This window comes from Corvus hawaiiensis, chromosome 16 (genome assembly GCF_020740725.1).
Source record: "Corvus hawaiiensis isolate bCorHaw1 chromosome 16, bCorHaw1.pri.cur, whole genome shotgun sequence".
NCBI classification, from domain to species: Eukaryota; Metazoa; Chordata; class Aves; order Passeriformes; family Corvidae; genus Corvus; species Corvus hawaiiensis.
In genome coordinates this window covers 16,449,986-16,470,109 of record NC_063228.1, presented here as the reverse complement: position 1 = coordinate 16,470,109, position 20,124 = coordinate 16,449,986, and the positions used below count along the sequence as shown (strand labels likewise).

General features: G+C 46.7%; 1 protein-coding gene across 1 annotated transcript; it reads right to left on the bottom strand.

Annotated features, from left to right (window-relative positions):
• Window positions 1-580: 580 nt before the first annotated feature.
• JPT2 (Jupiter microtubule associated homolog 2) lies at window positions 581-16,530 on the bottom strand. Its single transcript, XM_048320515.1, has 5 exons — window positions 16,415-16,530; window positions 10,399-10,547; window positions 9,783-9,925; window positions 3,691-3,736; window positions 581-2,960 (listed from the first exon to the last, which is right to left on the bottom strand). Exons 1-5 carry the CDS (start codon window positions 16,456-16,458, stop codon window positions 2,776-2,778), a joined length of 567 nt encoding a protein of 188 aa, XP_048176472.1. The 5' UTR covers window positions 16,459-16,530; the 3' UTR covers window positions 581-2,775.
• Window positions 16,531-20,124: the final 3,594 nt, after the last annotated feature.

The following is a 20,124-nucleotide window of genomic DNA, read 5'->3' as shown; positions in this document are numbered from 1 at the left end:
GCCTGGAAGTTCAAGGATGAATGACACGGACACGCAACATCCTGGATGAGAGGCCACTGCATCCAGCTCACCCAGAACTGCAATGTCAGTAGCTGCAGTTCCCTCCTCTGTCAGCCAAGGCAGTCTGGCACATGAAGGATGTTTTATGCACTCAACAGAAACACACAAGTGAGGGTATGACTTCTCCACATAAAGAATATCCCCTGCTCACAGGGAATTGCTACATTTTACTACAAATAGTCTTAAATATTTAAAATATTTGAATATTTAATTCTGTTTACAATATTGCTGAAGAACATAAAATCCCAGTGTGGTACAGAACATCATGGAATGTTGCCCACAAAAAGGCATTAAGCTGAGCTCTTGCTACCATCCTACCCCTAACCCAGGGATAAGAGGTGTCTGTCTTATGGGCAGCCTTGGGCAGGATGTCATAGCTTCTGAGTACAGTCCCCTGTACAGAAGGCCTGAAAATGTATGTGCAATTTTTTTCCCATTTCAGACAATAAAATTCACCAGTGTAGCTATAGTGAAATAAAGTACTGACCAATTTATAAAAGCAGGCATCTACAGCACACAATGAAGTAACAAAATACAGAGGTTTATTGATAACTGCATGTTCTGTCATTTGATTTCCAATCCCCTTCTGTCCCAGAGAAATGCTCAGATCAATCTTACTTGATGAGTTGAAAACATTGTTTAGATTCCAAAGAAAGAAATGCAAGAAAATTAACATAGTTTAACTAATTTAAGGCCTAGTTAGAAGTTTCTGTTTAAAAGACAGGCACTGAAGCCAATGCACATCAGGTACTAAAAGATGCCAAATGCTTGATATTGCAGATAGCACCAACTATATCAGAGCCTGCAGTGCAGGAAGCAGCCTCTGGTTGACTTTTCCACATGACAAGCTTCCTGTCAAGTACTGGAACAAGGAACTGAAACGGCTAATGTGTCTGAGACTCATCCAGAGGCTAGAGCACAGACTCAGGAAGAGCTGCTAGAAAATACATGTTTGGAAGTAACATAAGTTCATTCCAGGGTTGCAGTCTGAACTACTGCCTTCTTTTCCTGGGGGGGAAAAATAACAGGCAGCTCCAAACCAATCTGAAAGGTACAAAGGCATTGAAATCCCTACTTTCCATGGCTGTTTCTATCCTAGCACTGCCCCATATATTTCACCATTTGAAAAGACAACTAAGTCTTAAAGCAGTCACCCACCGCTGCTGACACAAGGGAACTGCATGGCTTAGGAAGCACTACAATCACAGAGAGATTTAGCACCTGGCCCAGCATCCCATCTCAATGGCAGCAGTTCCCAGGGAACATGGGCTAGAACAGCAGTGGATATACACAATAAGGCCACTTGGTCTTTGGCATACCTGACCAACTCCTGTTTTGATATGTCAGATTTAAAAGGTCAGTATTCAATATATTTAACAGTAAGCACCTAATGTTAACATTCATATACCAATGCTCTGGATATGATCATAAAATCCATTCAGAGAACAAACCCTTCCCCAAAAACATCTGTGCAAAACATGCACACCTTCCAAACATGATTTACAACAGACTTTAGCAATAGAAACCTTCTGTTTGTGCTGGCTTTGTTTTTCCAACTAAGGTAATCTACAGCAAAATCAACTACAGCTCTAGGTTGGGGAGAACTTACATAGTTCTCCCAACCTTACCAACAAAAATTTGAGACAGTCAAAGGCAAAGGTAAGGCTGATGAAAGACAAGAGACTTCACTAACAGGCTCGGCACAGGCAAAACCAACAGGAAATTCACTGTGGTGGAGACAGGAGAACAGTCCTGGTTTCCACAGGGAACCAAGTGAAAACATGGACTGAAGCTAAGCCCTTTCTACACAGGCTGGGTCAGAGTGACCTGGCTGACATCTCAGCATATTCCCCATGGTAACTGTAAACTTCCAAGTTGCCTCTGTTCAAAGAGTACCATAAAGCTATTGTTTGCACCCACATCTTTACCAGAAAACCTACAAGCACTCAACTAGAGGCACCTACATGAAACAGCATGTTGGACTGCCACACATGAAGAGCTAGTCACAGTAATCAGCAGATTACTAAAGGCATCCAAAAGACCTGAATATCTGGGCAGGGGCAGACCACAATCTTTACAAACATATGATGGTTTATGAGCATAAAAGAAACCTTCAGCATATTTTGTCCTTGTATCAGCAATCATGTGCTGCAAAGCAAGAAAGGAGAAAAAGAAGCAATGACTGAAGACACTCTTAACCTTGGCAGCACTACTTGTTCCAGTGGAACATATTTATATTCATGTGACTGCAAGTCAGCTCACACTGTGAAGCTGCATTCCATTGCCATGGGGAAAGCCCAGCCTACCTGCTGTGCTTCAGAATCTTCAGGTGTGACCTCCAGGCCCCCTCCCATTCACAATGTTTGACATGTTGACTGTGTGGATAAGCCTGACTCCACAAGAGTGTCCTGAGCCATGAGCTAGGTAAGAACCTAACAGTCTGAGGAACTCACCACTAAGTAGCACTGATTTTTCACAAAGTTACACTAATGTCCCACTCTGCCACCCACCCAGGCAGGCCAATACTCACATCTTCCACAAGGCACCCATTCCCTCCCTAGCCCTCCCTCCCCAAATCACCAGGTTATCTTTCCTACACACTCTAACATAACCCTCATCCATCTGCCTAAGTATCTATTCACAAGCAATAGTGTATAAACTGACCTCGCCACCACAGACAAGAGTTTCTCCATTAGGGACAGTGACACAATGACCCTAATAGAATGCAATGCTGGATTTCCCCCCTGGCGGATTGAGGACTTTGTTGTGTGAGCGTGGCCTTGGCCCTAGTCGGGGTTCATGATTGTCTATCTTGGGTTCTGGCTCCTTGCATCGCTCCTCTTTGCCCAGAGCTTTTTTCTCGCCTCCATCTTCCAGGTGTGGTTTGATATTTTCTGTAGCTGCATTAAAGAAAACAGATTAGATCATCAGATCAATTACTATTCTGTAGTACAGTAAGTGCCTCATCTTCTGTGGGCCACATTATTTCCCACATCTCCCATCCACAGCACATCAAGGTTTCTCATTATCTGTTCATTTTTCCTGAAGCAAACAGGTGCTAAGAATTTCACTTTTCACAACAATTTCTCTCTTCCTTCAGCAATCTTTCTAAGAAGGATATAAAGACTGAGCAATACACCTTCAGAATTATTTTGGCAGTTGCAGGCAATTAAGAGATACAACGTACCAATCAATCCTTTCACACTGAGCTTGAAAGCAGAGGTCCCATCATTCTTTAATAATTCTTTAATAATTAGCTGAGCAAGAATACATTTTGTCAGTCAGCTATTTATTATTTACAACTACAGAAGGCCAAAATTACCCATTTGAAGGAGATGGCAATATACAGATGCCATATATGGATTCCATACATATCTGTATGTAACACACATGGCATCAAGCAAAGTATAAATACACAGACACAGAGTATCATGACTCATGTTTGTGTTCACTTCAGTAAGAGGAAGAGAACCATTTCCCTGAGACAAGTGATTAGATTTCTGACTAAACTTTTCAGTCATATTATCCTAAAATCACAAGACTAAGACTAGTGTTTAAGCAGAAGCACAAGAAACTTCCTCAGAGCTTATCTTTCCGAAGAGAACAGAGAAAATAATTTCTCTTGCTGACCTTCTAGCTTCTTTGGTGTTTCCTCTTCTTTCAAGACAATGTGATCCTGCAAAGAAATCAAAAACTATCTTAGTGTATTATTGCTCTCAAACAGCAAGTCTGTTACAAAGTCCTTCTGGAAGTTTTGCTTCATTTCTAATAGATCACTGATCAAGTAAAAGTAAGCAGTGTGCAGCCCTTCATCCCCTCCACTTCTACAGAAACCCAAAAGCAGGGGGACCAATCTTCTATGTTATGGCAAGGTGCACATCTCAGACAATTCACTGAAACATGGATGAAGAGGCTACGTTAGATCATCAAAATGGTAAGCACAGCAGTGGTGGGTTAATTGCCAGACTCGATTTTACAGGTCTTCTCCAACCTTAAGGATTCACTGATTTTAAGGTCAGGAATTACCATTCCTGTCAAGCACCTGCAATCACCCAGGAGAAGCTGGTATACACAACTATAATACAACCAGCCCTTGAAGACCCTATTTGTATGCAGCAATTCCTGTCTTCAAGGACAGCAAGTATCCCAACAGTCAGGTAATAATCAAAACATTTTAAGACCGTTTTCCCAACAATCTCAATTGACTGTTGGAAAGACACAGCCACACTTCAGAGAAGTGTTTTCCCACCCATGAAACTCAACTTGCAGTAGTTTTTTGTAAATATCCTGTCTTCTTTCCATCCCAGTATCTCCCACAATTTCAATGCTCTAATTAATGACATAAGAATTTCCAAAATGTTGTCCTCCATTTAGTCAGGAATTCATAGGAATTAAAGTTACATTTCTAAAAAAAGTAACTAAAAAGAAACAGCAACCATCCCAATAAAGGAGTACAGATAAACAAAGCAAAACCCTCTCCTACACCAACAGCACTACTCCTGCCAAAACCTAGCTCCCAGTCTTATTTTTCCTCCTCCTTGCATATGGCCCCTACTCAGAATATGCATAAAAAGAAAGCACTCTACCAACACTTTAAATTTAAGGGGAAAATAAAGGCAAGAAAGTTAAATTGGACTGATCCTTTCTTCCTAAGCTTCCACAAAAAACTAGAGTCGTTTTCAGCACAATGACAATTTCTGTTCCAGTTCCAGCCACAACAGGGTTATTTTTGCAGTAGCCAGGGAGGGCATGGCCAGGACCTGGAGCTTATTCTTTACCACATCATGTGCAAGGGGTGGGGGGAAGAGGTCCCTTCTGGCCTGCAGTGGTGGCTGAGTGGTTGGGGCAGTGCCTTGTTCACATGGTGAGCATTCAAGTGTGAATTGTTCATCCTTCTTGTACACTCCATTATAAATTTTGTGCTGTTACTGTTCTTTTCCTATCTCATTGCTGTTTCCAGTAAATTGTTGTTATTTCAACCCATGATTTTTACCTTTTGTGCCTCCAATTTCCCTCCCCAGCCACAGGGGGAAGGGGGAGGGGAGTGTGAGTGGTGCATGGTTTGGAGTGTTTTCAGTGGGAACACTAAACTAGGGAATACCATTCCTAAACCACATCAGTTTCATAGAATGTTAAATTTCTGTGCTATCTGACATGCCAAAGACATTATCAGCATAATATCTACTCACTTATTAGTATTTACTTAGAGTAAGGCAGCAGGTTGTAAATCTGTATATAGGGCACTTAAATACAGTAACTGGTAATGTATCCTGCTTTTTCCAAACCCAGATGTGGTCATAACTACAAGCAACTATTACACATCCCAGCTTTAAGATCAAAAGTCAACTGTATAACCTATGTGTAACAACTGTAACACTATACCAAGAGACACTTTACACTTTTGTCTATCAGGAATCAAGTACCTGCTGGGCCTGACACCACTGATCCCAAGTGTAGAGGAATTCCTTGTGGAGCGGGGGCATAGGATACCCCAGGAGAGCTTGGGCAACCCAGGGCTGTTGCAGAAGTACCCCTGACGGGGCCTCAGGCTGAAGATAGGCTTGCAAGGCACCTGCTAGCTGGCAGCCTTGAACAGCCTTGGGTCAGCTCACCCACTGCTTAGAGGCTTTCTCATGGGAAAGGGGCGTGAACTTTGCGAAGTATAACTTGGTGAAGGTAAACAATAAAACTGGAGCCTGATGCTCAAATCGTATTGGTGTTCGTGTCGTGACTCTGGCTGGTTCCCCTGCACCCGGGAACCTCCCCCTGCTAAACCTGGCGCCCGAACAGGGACCCGGTGAGTTTTGCTACATGCAGGTTCGCTTAAATGCAGCAAGACTGAATTTCATCGTATCAGTGCGGCGGAACCAGGGGAGCCAGAGCAGGTGGCCCCAAAGCCAAGTAAAGCCAGGGGCCCGGTCTCAAAGCTGAATAGAAAGCCGGAGGATAAGCCCCAAAGCCGAGTAAAGCAGGGGGCTAAACCTCAAAGCTGAGTGGCCAGAGACCGCCATTTCGCATGGCTAAGTGCGTACCTGCAGCAAAGCAGCTATGGATTATGAGGTGGGGACTCGACTCCTAGCCAGTATCCTCTCTAAGAGAGGCGATATCATGAAAGACCGAGATCTCAATGCCCTCGTTACGTGGGCCCAGGAACACGGGTGTGTGAAATACACTTTGCTTTTGTTCTCAACCGAAGCGTGGGGGAAGTTGGAAACGAATTGTGGCTGTCCACGATTGAGGATGGAAAGGAAGCTAAAGAAGCTAAAGCTCTCGGCTTAACCTGGAGAGCAGTAACTGGCACTCTCGGAGAGATGAAAGCAGAGAGGACAGTGGCCGCGGCCGCCATGGAGGCTTTAGGGAGTGGCAGCTCCGGGAACAGAACAGACAGGGGTCTTATGAAGCAGGGGCCGGGGACCAGGGCAGAGTCCAGGGTTGCGCGGTTCTTCGGGCTGGCCGCGAAAAGACCGATTAAAGGCACAGCAGCACCCGTCCGCTCACTGCGGGAGTTGCTGGACTTGGCAGGGAAGGAAGTTACCCCTCCGAAGTCTGAGGGAGAAACGGCTGTGAAGGTGGAAGCAGAGCCGCCCAACTCAGGGGGCGGGGCACAGGCGGACGAAGGAGAAACAGGCAGTCCTGGTGCCCGGCCGAAAGTGGCAGCGCAAACCAGCGGTCCTAATGCCCGGCTGAAAGCGGCGGCACACAACCCCCCTCTGCCAGACAGCGGAGCAACGTCTGGCAGCGAAGCGGCTTCTGCGGTTTCATTGCCTGCAGAGCCAGAGCCAGCCAGGGCTGCCGGGGGTAAGCCCCAAGAGGGGGAGAAGCACCGAGAGGTGATGCAAGAAGTAATCAAAAGGCTTGCTGAATTATCTACACGGCAGGACGCGCTGGAGTCCAAGGCTTGTGATATTACACCATCAGCACTGTGGCGTCCCGTGGCCCCACCGGTCAAGTTACCACCCAGAGCTCCTACGTTCCCATCGTGAGAATCGGGCACAGTGCCTACAGCCCCTCCCTTCCCGCAAGGGGAGGTGCAGCCATTGTTTCCATCAGCCCCAACAGGGAGGACTGACCCATTGCAAAGGAGATGGAATGGAGTTATCCATGATGCAATCATTGAGGATGATTGGCAAGCAGCAGATGCCCTCGCTTGCCCTGTACTGATACAAGGGGACACTGCAAAGTGGGAACCCCATGACTGGAAGATCTTGCAGCAAGCCAAGCAAACGGTCACCGTACATGGCTCGTGGTCTGAAGCTGCACGAAGCATTCTGCAGTTTATCTTTACAGCAGATGTCCTGTGTCCTAATGATTGCATCAACATTGCACAATTGTTGTTAACCCCTTCACAGTTCCTGCTTTGGGAGCGAACGTGGAAGCGGCTAGCACAAGAAGAAGCTAGCAAGCACCAAGGTGATACACAAGACCCACTTTATGCGCTCCAAGCTGACATGCTAACTGGGAGTGGGGCTTATGGAGTGACAGTGACACAGCTGACTATGCCCATAGTCATTCATCAGTTGTCACAGACTCTTGCCCACAAAGCCTTGTTGTCAGTACCTGAAAAGAAGAAGTCTCCCCCGTATGCAGGAGTCCGACAGGGGCTGTCAGAGCCATATGGTCAGTTCATCGACTGTTTGTCAGCAGCCTTAAAGGATGCAACTGAGTTCTCTGAAGAGCTCCAAGAGCAAATGTTCCGAACACTTGCCTTTGAAAATGCTAATAGCAGACTAAGACAATTCTTGCTACACTGCCCCAGGGAGCAGGAGTAGACAAGATGCTCGTGCGCGCTAGCCGTGTGGAGCAGTCATCTCAAACAACTGCCTTTACTGCAACGCTGCAGAATGTCCTGCAACAACAGGGACAAGTCATCGCCGCAGCACTGACCAGAGGGGTGCCCAGCAAGTGGTGCCGTGCTATGCATACAGGACCCCGAAGCGAGGAGGCACAGTCAGCATCAGCTCCTGAAGAAAGTGACGCCACTACCATAACAGCTGGAACTCTGAGACCTCCGTCCCGAGAAGCCTTGGGAGAGGCTGCACATGTGGCTGAGCGAGGGGGCTGAGAACTTGCCAGATCCACCACTCTCCGTAGCAGGAGAAATAGCAAGACTCTGTGGCGAACGTAACAGCTGCCTTAGGTGGTTGCTACTGACTTGTGGTGGGTGTCGGGTAACCCTCTCCAAAGGCGAAACCAAGAGGGGGAGTTGCGTAAATTCATGCACATAGCACCAGACACAGAGATAGAGTGAGGAATTGTTTTGACTGTCTTGAGACAAGGGCATTGGCGGACATCTTCGATCAGCTGTCTGCCCATTTAGATCAAGTGAAGGCAGTTAATTTGGCTAGCATCTATGTTTTTACCTGGTGCTTCAGCAGCCAGGGCTCACGCTACTTGGCATAAACTTGCTTGCTGGGCGAGGAATGAGTTAAACGTAACTTCGCAGATGCTTGACGAGCTAAGCACAGATGTTGCTAGTGTTAGACATGCAGTATTATAAAATAGGACAGCCATTGATTTTCTGCTACTAGCTCACGGCCACAGCTGTGAAGAGTTCCAGGTTATGTGCTGTATGAATCTTTCTGACCACTCTGTCTCAATTCACAAGCACCTCTCTGACCTCCAGAGGGGCCTACACAACCTTCGGGAGACAGACGACCTTATTGGAGATTGGCTTAAGGGTCTGGGTATCACCAGATGGCTGCGTACCTTGGTAGTAGAAGGCTGCTGATTGCTATTTGTAGTTATATTAAGCTTAATAATACTTGGGTGTATTTTTTCTTGCCTTAAAGCGGGGCTGCAGAAAATCATCAACCAGACCTGGGTTGCCCAAAAAGAAAACAGGGGATATGTAGAGGAATTCCTTGTGGAGCGGGGGCATAGGATGCCCCAGGAGAGCTTGGGCATCCCAGGGCTGTTGCAGAAGTACCCCTGACGGGGCCTCAGGCTGAAGATAGGCTTGCAAGGCACCTGCTAGCCAGCAGCCTTGAACAGCCTTGGGAAAAGGTATACACTGGTCAGCTCACCCGCTGCTTAGAGGCTTTCTCATGGGAAAGGGGCGTGAACTTTGCGAAGTATAACTTGGTGAAGGTAAACAATAAAACTGGAGCCTGATGCTCAAATCGTATTGGTGTTCGTGTCGTGACTCCGGCTGGCTCTCCTGCACCTGGGACCCCCCCCCCCCCCCCCGCTAAACCCAAGTTCACTTTTCCACTGTTGATCACTTAAGCCTAATCTCCTGCTGAAGTGCTTTCAAGGTGACTGTAGATACATGTATTTAAGAGAGGAGAGGTGAAGTGTGCAGCCAGTCCTCACAAAGGTTTATAACTTTAGCTCACCAACTCCCAAGTTTGCATCAAAATCACACCTGCCAAACTGCAGAATAAGGAGAAGTATCTCCTCCCTATCCAGTTTAAATGCCTCTTAGCTCTGTCAAGAACTCCAGCTGTACCTCACTCACAAGAAAGATCAAAAGCTTTTTTCTCTTCATTTTTTTTTTTGAACGCACATCCACAGTCTAATTAATGCTTTTACAACAAACTGCAGAGATCTGATACACCCAAAATAGCAAGCTATCAAAGAGACTTTGGGAATAACTGTCTAACTCAAAGTCACTCCATGCACATTCAGTTCTGTTCTTAAGGAGAGCACAGGCACGTGACAGAGTGTGACAGGACCCCAGAGCTGCTGGCTTCTTGGTCTGACAGCAACAGAAGTACAAATACCTTGGGCTTGTTCGGGTGTGCTCGCACAATGCTGGGAGAGACAGGAGACCCAAAGATATCGCTTGTCTTCCCACCAGGTGGATTCATGCGTGGACGAGGCTGAGCAGAACTAGAGTCCTCAAAAATGCCACTTTCTTTTCCTCCTGCAAGGCAGTTGTTAAGACTTTTTTTCTAGATTAGTTTTATCACACTATAGTAAAAAAAAATCAAAACCAATATAATTCAAAGACTTCTACAACCCTGCTGCCTAGGGTTGTAGAAGGGACTTCCTTTTATTTGCCTAGTTGAAATCCTTTGTTACAATTCACCTGTGGATCTCAAATTGAGCCAACTGCTCATACAGCTTTACAATAGAAGCTGTTTCCTTTCATCATTTCTTAGAACCTCAATTTGGAAAGAATTAAGACCTGGATGATGTGCTAAGAAGTCTGTGAACATGCAGATCACTGAAATATTCATATATTCAGAAGTCTGAAGAGATACATTGTTCAAACCCACTCAGTATATAAAAATGCAACAGAAGAAGACAGAACCCAATGTTCCAGTTTAGGAACACAAAACCATACTATGCTGCAATCCAGGGCCCAGTCACACGGAAAGAGGGGGCAGCTTTTACCTGGAGGGTTTGTTCTTTTTGGAATGTTCTGAGGTTGTTCTGATGCTCCAAAGATATTGGATGCCATCCGATGTGGCCTGCTTGAAGAAGACACCTCCTCTGTACTCCCAAAGAGATTACTAGAATCTCCTCCTGGGGGCTTCAATACCCTATATCACAGAATGAGGAACAAGATACAAAAACTCTTTTAAAATTTATAGCATTCAACATATCTGGTGTCCCCTTCCCATTCTCTCCTTGTATGTAACTATTCTGATTTTAATTTACATTAAGTAATTCTGCTATATCCATGAAGTATCTACTTTTCAAGAGTTGTTTTAATATTCTTAAGTTCAGCACAAATATTGCCAACGTCCTAGTTAGTCAACTTGATCATTAAGCTATCTATGATTACTTGGAATGATCCTAACACTGCCACCTACACAAATGGCTACGCTATCTGCGGTGTTCCAGAAACAACAGAGATTAAGAGAAGCCATGACTGGTTAGGGTTTTAAAAATAACCATTACAGAATCAGACTTTCTGCTAAACTGCACATACCAACTTTGAATCTGTCATACAATTCAAACCCTTTTAAATAAAGGCAGACATTTCATAACTACTAAAAATTTTACTAGTCTCAATCATCAGTTATCACAGTACCTGCTGTAGTTAAGAATGGAGAGAGAATACCAAAAAGCCAATTTTTTAGTGGTCGAGCTGCAAATCCATTAAAACTAAAGCTTTGCAACAGAGGATAGCAAATGATCTCCAGAAAAATTGGAGCTTAAAACAGAAATGATCTAACTTCTTGAAAACTTACCAAAAGTCATGCTTGTCCTTCAGTAGTAATTCCATAGTTAATGCCTATGTCTTGTTCAACAGACTACGAGTCCTGCCCCAAAAAGGAACCAGACTACTATTTGGGAGTAGAATCAGTGGAATTAATTGGAAAATTAACAGAAAAAGCACAGGAAAGAGATGAATACCTAAATATGGCTGTAAAGAAGCTCAGCAAAGAAAAGGACCTGAGAGTGCTGGTTGACAGTGGCTGAACACGAGCTGGGTGTGCCCAGGTGGGCAAGAAGGCCAATGACATCCTGGCCTGTACCAGGACCAGTGTGGCCACCCAGACCAGGACAAAAACCTGTGCTGGACACTGGTGAGGCACCTCAAATTGTGGGGGCAGTTTTGGGCACCTCACAACAAGAAAGACTAAGGGGCTGGAGCATATCCAGCAAAGAGAATGGAGCAGGGCAAGGGTCTGGAGCACCAGGAGCAGCTGAAGGAGCTGGGGGGGGCTAGGCTTGGAGAAAAGGAGGCTCAGGGGGCACCTTCTGGCTCTCCACAACTCCCTGACAGGATGGGGCTGCGGATAGGGCTCTGCTCCCAGGGAACAGGGACAAGACAAGAGGAAACAGCCTCAAGTTGTGGCAGGGGAGGGCAGACTGGACATCAGAAGGAATTTCCTCACAGGAAAGGTTGTTAAACATTGGGATGGGCTGCCCAGGGCAGTGGTGGAGTCACCATCCCTGGAGGTATTCGCGAAATGACTGAATGTGGCACTTAATGCTCTGGTCTAGTTGACAAGCAGTCAAAGGTTGAACTCTGCCACCTCAGAGGGCTTTTCCAACCTTAATGATTCTGGGATTCTGTATCAAAAATAATCTTTACAGTTACATCTACCAATTTTCCACAGTCTCAGCAGCTGAACAAAGGTAGTAGCTCATTTATACTACTTCTAATCTGAACCCTTGATCTGGAACCTAAGGTAACCTTTACTTTTAAACCAAGAGAACAGTTACAAATTGCAAGAGCTTGATCCCATGTACCTGAACACAATTCAAATGTCAGTGAATTATTACAACCTCTTCTCTCCCTAGCCCTGTGACAGCAGCATGCCATTCCAGGTGAGCTATGCCGAGCATAAAATGAGGTTCCTCTTGGTGCCAAGATCTACTCCAGTTTAAGATTTAATTTCACAAAAGTAGAGATGTTTGGCTGCTCTGTCAGAAAATTAGCTTTGTGCACATTTCAGATCTCAAGATGCAGAAAGCAGTTTTACACTCTGGGAAGAAGGAGAAAAAAGTTCCTCTTTTAGTCTGGGAATAGTTTATATAGATAGTACTAGACTCAGAGGGACTGTCTTTGCTGGCCAATTTCAATATTTTAATCCTTACTATGACTATGGATTTAATAAATGCCTTTAGCTTGAGGAGTAACTAGAATTTCAGCAGACAGGACAACTTCTTGTGCACAGATCATACAAAGCTTATTTATTTACAATTTAGTGTCCAACAGACTACAGATCCAACTAGCCTCTGTGCTCTCCATATATCTTAGAAGATTTAAACCCACTATTAAAGCAGACATTGTATAGGTAAATTATGAATTTCAATCATTCACAATGGTCCAGAAACCAAGGCAGTTTAAGTATATGAAGTGGGGAGACTTAAGGAAAAGGGAACTCTACAAAAAAGTAGTTTGGGAAGGGGGTCTCTGTTAAAATGGAGTCCTCTCACTTAATTTAAATGATTTTTGACTTTACCTGTTCTTTTCAGCTATTTTTTTTTAACTGCATCTAGTCTTTCTTGCGTTCCAACTACACTAAGTATACCAGCAAAAAGACTAAAAGGAAGTAAAAAGCTGTTTATACAGCTGGAGTCTCTTACACCCCAGATTCACTCCATTTACCATGCTGTTTGCTTAACACATGCATACAAGCATAGGAGGGAATAATAAAATAACTACACTCAGAATTTTTTTTTGGTTTAAGAAAAATAGCCAGTCATAAGAATCAAATTACTTCTCATTCCTGCAATGGGTTTTAAGAGCTATTGCAGAAAAATTCTGGAGAAAACTCATTTTAAGATTAAAAGTCTTGATAATTCAGTAAAGAAACTTAGAAATAAATCCAACACTGATTAATCTTATACTGTCCTCCTATTTTCAGCTTAGTATCCACACTAAGAAAACCCTACTGTTCAACAAATTAGCCAGAGGGATCACTGGTGGTGTTTACAAGGTGGAAATCAGCAAAAGTACCTTTTCTGCCAGCATCACACAAAATAATCTTGACTACATACACAAAGTGGATTTACCACCTCAATTTCAGGAACTTCTAAATGCTGGGAACCTTCCAAGCATTACATAAATGTTCAAATGGCGGTAATACCAGGTTAATAAAATTCAAACTAATACAAAGTCAGATAACTAAGTCATTCACAGGAATTACGAAAATAACCTTGAAGTACAGCAACGAAGTCTGTCAGCTGATGTCAGCAAAGAGGACAGGGCTTTGCACTCGCTCCCTCCAACCAAATATGTGGGAGACTACAAAGCTATTTTCTTTCTGTGTAGCCTCTAGAGCACTGCTGGCCTGCCTCCCTGTACTACCACGTACTCAGTTCTGGAGCAGAGCGAGACGTGCAGGTCCCCCAGACCAAGTAAGAAAATCAGGTTTCACCTGTAAATCCTAACAAAGGAAAACAGCATGCTAAACTCAGTAAGTCAAGATGAGCTGCTTCAACAGAGTACACAGAAATTTAACATATACTGTATAGCAACTTTATATAGTCATTTTAGTTTACATCAGTATTATGTCAGTTTACACAGAGACATTTTTGTGTCTTGTAGCTAGGTATGTTTGATCTTTCTTCCTTTGGGAAGGTGTTTTATTCTTTCAAATCATGAAAAAACCACCCTTTGTCTTCTACAAAATCTAAATCTGCCTTTCTCTCCCTCCCCTCCAGCAGACCAGAAGTTTGTGAATGCCTCTAAAACAGCTAAATCAAGAGCCCTATTCTGCAAGTTTAAAAGCCCCTACTAATTGCTTTGTTCTCTTCTGGCAGATTTGAAGAATTTTAATTAGCTCTTCTGATCTTCCCCCCCCCCCCCCCACATTCTAACACACGTGAATTTGAGTGTGCTTTCCTCATTAAGCCTTTCAGACAACCAATGGAAGGGGTGACAAGGCTTATCCATTACTTCAAGACACCCTCTACATAATTTTTTTTTTAATCCTGCCTAAAAGTTAAACACTGAAATTTTATCAGTTTTCAGACTGTTCTAATACAGTAGACAGAGCTGCATTATACATAAGAGACTCACTAAGGTGAGAGAAACTCGCAGGAAGCAGGTGTTGAGGTTTGGAACCGCAGGCTCTAAGGCAAGACCAGAGGTCCTGGGGTGCTCCTGCTGTGGGATCAATAGACTCATGGCTCATTAAACAGCTCACTCACATACAAACAGCAAGCTGTGTTATGCAGCCATGCTCTTGATCTGAAAGCTCCAAGATACTCTGCAGTGGCCCGATGGGAGTAGAGGAATACAAGCATTCCGTTTCCAAGATGGTTAAATTTACCATTGTCTGCTCTTTGCAAAAGCTGTGAAACTGCTCGTACACAGGATGAATTGAGAGTATGTTAATACAATGCATCTTTATAGCGCACAATAGCAGAATGATACAACTCTGTCCTGCTTTGCTTTTAGAAGCTCTTAGACATGCAATCCCATGTTTTATTTTGGAAAAGCAAAACTTCCTTAAAAATACAAAGTGTCATTGTTAAAGTTTAATAAAATAAAACTAGGCAGTTAATTCGATTCAGCAAACTAGTTGCTTGCCCTATCACTGTACATATTAACAGGGTCACTAGAAACACATTTCCCTGGACAATTAAGTGAAAGCTTTCACTTAAAATCTTCTTAGCATCATTTATTTCTAACTGTAATACACCTGTATTATGAAGTTCTCAAAATGCAGACACTTGTTTATAATTTCCTCGGAAAGATTTTCACTTTAGGAAGACTTATTTTTTCCTGCTTCCACAGCTGGTGGTGGTTGCTGCAGGGATTTGGAATTAGGCTCAGTTTAAATTACAGCAACTTCTACATACCAAGAACTGCAAAAAGGTTTGCATTCTCACTAAACAAAGTTTTGTTTAGGGAATGAACAGAATAAGCTGTGTCTTTAAACCAGGTACTTTTGCTCTTGATGGCACAGGCCATGAGTCAATAGTCAACGCCTCAGAGACCACGTTGCAAATCCACTGAAGGACGTGCCTGTGGTGCTGCCACGGGCTCCGGTACAGAGCTGTGAGTGGCTCTAGCCTGCTCTCAGGCACCACAAACACACTCCGACACGGCAACGGGGAGCAAGCTGTAAGACCACCTTTGCTCGCTGTTAACTAACACGTTACAACGGTCTGCCCAGGAACCCAATTTATGCGTTAAACGTGGTTTCAAAATTACTATGAGAACAGACACTTCTGAGAGACTACACCAAGGACAGAGCATCCTCAAAAGTCTTCTAAAACCAGGTCACAGCTTGGAGAGACTGGAATGCAGGCAAACTTAAAGCATTCTTAGACAATTTCGAAACCCTTCCTCCTTCCTGCACGGGACAGCCTCGCAGATGGATTAATCACTGCACTCACGCCATGCGGTATTCAGGGTGTCTGCCCTCCTCCAAACAAAGCAATATATTTCAACTTCGTAGGGCGAAAACATGCAGACATCTGCTTCTGCAGGCGTTTGTGCTGAATCCTCCCCCTCACAGCTTCACAGAGAGTAGCCGGGGCTCCTCGCTCCCCGTGAGTAGAAACACGGCGGGAGAAGGTGCTCCCCGGCGCTGGGCCCCTGTCCCCAAGGGGGACTCCCTGCAGGAGTTCGGGGGTCGGGCCCCCGTGTGCCCCGAGCGTGGCCTCAGCCCGAGGCAGCACCGACGGGAGCGCAACGCGGCCACTCCCCGACCTGTAAACTGAGGCACGGCGAAGACACCGACCACGCGCTGGCTTCTATCCAGCGGTACGGGAGGGATGGGCCTGCGCTCCCGCCCGCCGCGGCGAAGAGGCCCCTCAGGCTGGACCCGATCTCCTCGGCCAGAGGCTACAACCCCGCCCTGCCCCGCCCCCCCCCACCCCCCCGGCCCTCAGCCGGAGCTCGCACCTCCCGCGCCCGAACAAAGCCCCGCCGACGACCCCGCGCCACCACACGCCTCTTTCCCCCCATCCCGCCGAGCGTCCCCCACCGCCCCACCTGGAGCTAGGCTTGGCCGGCTCGGCCTCGGTGCCCTGGAACATGGTGGCGCTCAGCAGCTCCGCTCCACAGCCCCACTCCACCCGCGCCGCGGGGAGAGCCGGCCGCCCCGCCCCGCCCCGCCATTGGCCGGCTTAGCTGCCCATCATAACGAGCAACCTATCGAACGCAGCTCACGCGCTCGAGATCCCACCTGTCCGGCCAGCCTCGCAGAGGGAGGGAAGCTTAAAACGACCCGCGTCGGCGCTCATCCTGGATGCCTTCCATTGGTTGCATTGCCCGTCCGTCGTAGGAAACTGCACAGCCATTGGCCAGAGGAAGGGCGGGGCGAGCAGCGGGAGGGCATTTAAAGGGACGGGACGGGGTGGGGTGTGTGGGCTGAGGGCTTTGAATATCAGTCTTATAGGTGGGATCTTGTGTGGGGGTTTTGGCTCGAAATGGCGATGCAAAGCAGTAATCAGGCGGAAGATCATCTTACAGAATAACCTAAGGGAGGACTTCATAACCTGCTGCCCTCCACAGCGTTCCCGAGCTCGGGGATGTCCGAGCAGCAGCCCTGAGGCGCGGAGGGAGCGTTGCCCGGAGCAGCGCGGGAGATTTAAGCGGCTCCAGGGAGCGCGGGCGACCCGGGCGGGCGAACAGGGTGTGGAGAGGGAAGGGCGCTGCAGCACAGGCAGTTTGCTCAGTTTCTGGTCATTACAGTTGCTGAGGGAACTCAAATATATAATGTCCATTCAGCAGGGAACTGAGTCCTCTAAACTCACAAAAAAAGATGCGGTGAATCAGACTGAACTCCCAAAAAAACATGCAAAACATGCAAAAACCCCATGTAGCCACCCAGGCTTCGGGCTGTAGCTAATGCCTGAGCCTGTCAGTGGATTTTACCAGTGATGGGCAGCTGCATCAGATGTGACCAGGTAGATGACCTGCCCAGCCTGGCATCAGAGTTACAAGACAAACTAGAAAGGCTGAGAAGTGTTAGAAAATCAGAGGCTGGTGAGACTGTGCTCTGGCCTCCCTGAGACAGGAGCAGCCACCAGAAAGGAGATCCTCTATCCGTCCCCCAGCAAGGAGCAGGTACCAGCTGTGAAGTGAGAAGCAAGTGGAGGGGAGTCTATACTCGGGGAAGCAAGCATAATGCTTCTTTGCCCACCTTGCTTTTCCCTCACAATATCCTCATAGGCAAACTCAAGAAGTGTGGGTTGGATGAGTGGACGGTAGGATGGATTGAGAACTGCCTGAGTGGCAGATCCCAGGGGCTCGTGATCAGTAGTAGAGAGTAAGGTTGGAAACCTGTCACTAGTGATGTCTCCCAGGGTTCTCTATTGGGCTCAGTGTTGTATAACTTGTTCATCAATGATTGGATGAAAGAGCAGATGCCTCCTCAGCAAGTTCACTGCTGATACAAGACTGGGAGGAGTGGCTGATACCTCAGAGGATTCAGAGGCACCTCAAAAGCTTGGGGAGATGGGCAGAGAAGAACCTTCTGAAATTCAACAAGGGGGAAATGCAGGTCCCGCACCTGTGGAGGAACAGCCCTGGGCACCAGTACAGGTTGGGAGCTGACCTCCTGGAGAGCAGTACTGCAGAGTAGGACCTGGGTGTCCTGGTGCACAGCTATCTGTCCCTGACCAGCTGCATGCCTTGGGGCCAATAAGGCCAATGTTGTCCTGGCCTTAGAAAGTATTGCCAGCAGGTCGAGGGAGATGACCCTGCCTCTCAACTCAGCCCTGGTGAAGCCACATTTGGAGCATTGTGTACAGATCTGGGCCCCAAGAGAGACATGGAGTTCCTGGAGCAGTTCTAGCAGACTGCTACTAAGTTGGGCAAGGGTCTGGAGAATCTCTCTTATGAGGAAGGACTGAGGGAGCTGGACCTGTTCAACCTCAAGAAGAGATGGCTGAGAAGGGACCTCATTAATGTGTATAAATATCTAAAGGGTGGGTATCAAGAGAATGGACCAGGATATTCTTTCTGGTGTCAGCCAGTAGAACAAGGGGCAAAGGCAGAAACTGATGCCCAGGAAGTTCCACCCCAACATGAGGAAGAAATTCTTTACTGTGCAGTGACTGAGCACTGCCCAGAGAGGGTGTGCAGTCTCCCTCACTGGAGATACTCCAGAACCATGTAGACACAGTTCTGTACCATGTGCTCTGGAATGACCCTGCCTGGGGAGGGAAATGGGATCAGATAAGCCACTGTGGTCCCTTCCAACCTGATCGATTCTGTGATTGTTGTGTGTCAGGCCCCTATGCCTCACCTGGCCGTATTAGTGTGCAACAGGGGTTGGCCAGTGTGGTGTTGAGCAGTCTGTCTGCTGTGATCCACCCTGCTCCCTGGCATGTGTCCATGGTTTGCTCACAGTTCTGCAGCTGAAGCATGGGACAGCTGCCACATGAAAGCTGTTGGCTGCCTGGAGAACCTGCACTGAGAGGAGACGGTATAAGCTGCACCTGCAGACCCAGCATTTGCATGGCTTTTTAAACCATTTTTCATTGACTGCAACATTAGAAGGTAACATTTTCAGCTGAAGGTTTTACTTCACAGTGTTGGTGTGACCCAGCCCACTGCGGGGCTGGGGCTGTGTAATGCCAATCAATCCCAGCCCCTCCCCTGGATCGAGTTTCCCCAAGACGCAGACTCAGAGGGTGGGGCGACAGGCGGCTCAGAAGCCTAAGCCGCACCCCCTGGGCGGTGCCCGGGTACAAGCCACCTCCTCGGTTCGGGAAAATTCTCGGTTACTCGGTGGTTCACTCGGTTCTCTGTTATAACTCCCGCCTCTCGGTTTACCCCAGTGGCTCTTGTTACATTGTATCCTCCCCCTGGCTTGTAACTCATTGGTTGTTTTCCCCTTTCACCGGGGTTTTCAAATTCCCTATAAAACTGAGGAAAAAGCCTCAGGGGACCATCCCATCCCATCCCATCCCATCCCATCCCATCCCATCCCATCCCATCCGCTTCCAGCCTTCCGAGCTTGTTCAGGTTGTGAAACTTCTAACAATAAACCAGATAAGATAGATTAGAAGCCAGACTCGAACAGCCTCTCTCTTCCTTTGTCTCCGAGCCAACGTGAGGCGACACCATCGGTTCCTGCCGTGTTCCCTCTGCTGAGGAGCCAGCTAGCTAGCTCAGCCAGCAGCTCTTTTCCTGATGCTGAAGTTGCTTCAGCGACCCGCAGAAGTAGTGCAGCTGGACTGTCTCTGACCTGGGGCATGCCAGAGTTGGTGCCTTGAGCACCAAACACTGTGTTAGGTTGGCGCACCAAGCGTGGGGCTCACACGAGTGGATCCCTGCGATGTCGTCACTGCCGGTGGACAGCGAGAAAAAGCGACTTTGGACTGCCGACGCCTCTTGGAACAGTCTGCTCTGTTTTAGGAGCAGTGCCCTGAGAGAAGGCTGCTAACTCCCAGTGATTCTGCACTGAACTGACCTTGGAGAGCAGCTATGCCTAGGAGAACCCCACCTGTGCCTTTTACTTTGTGACCAGATGACTGTGTGCTGATTTCTGAAACTTGAGTTTCAGAAACGTGAGTATCCCCGGTCCCTTCTACTTTGTTTCTTTTTCCGTTTTGCAGGTGGCGGGTGGAAGAAGTGCTGAGAGAGAGATGGGATCAAAACTCTCTCAGCCCCAAAGAGAGGTTGTTCCCCAAGTTGTTGAAATCCCTTCAAGTTAGTGGTTTTAAATTTTCAAAAGTTTGTTCACTGGCTTT

Bases quoted from the DNA above. Each gene is read 5' to 3' on its own strand.
- JPT2 (XM_048320515.1), bottom strand. From the start codon at position 16,458: ATGTTCCAGGGCACCGAGGCCGAGCCGGCCAAGCCTAGCTCCAG. The intron at 10,548-16,414 runs GTGGGGCGGTGG...TCTGTGATATAG, and splicing joins CCGGCCAAGCCTAGCTCCAG to GGTATTGAAGCCCCCAGGAG. The intron at 3,737-9,782 runs GTATTTGTACTT...ATTTCTTTGCAG, and splicing joins CACACCCGAACAAGCCCAAG to GATCACATTGTCTTGAAAGA.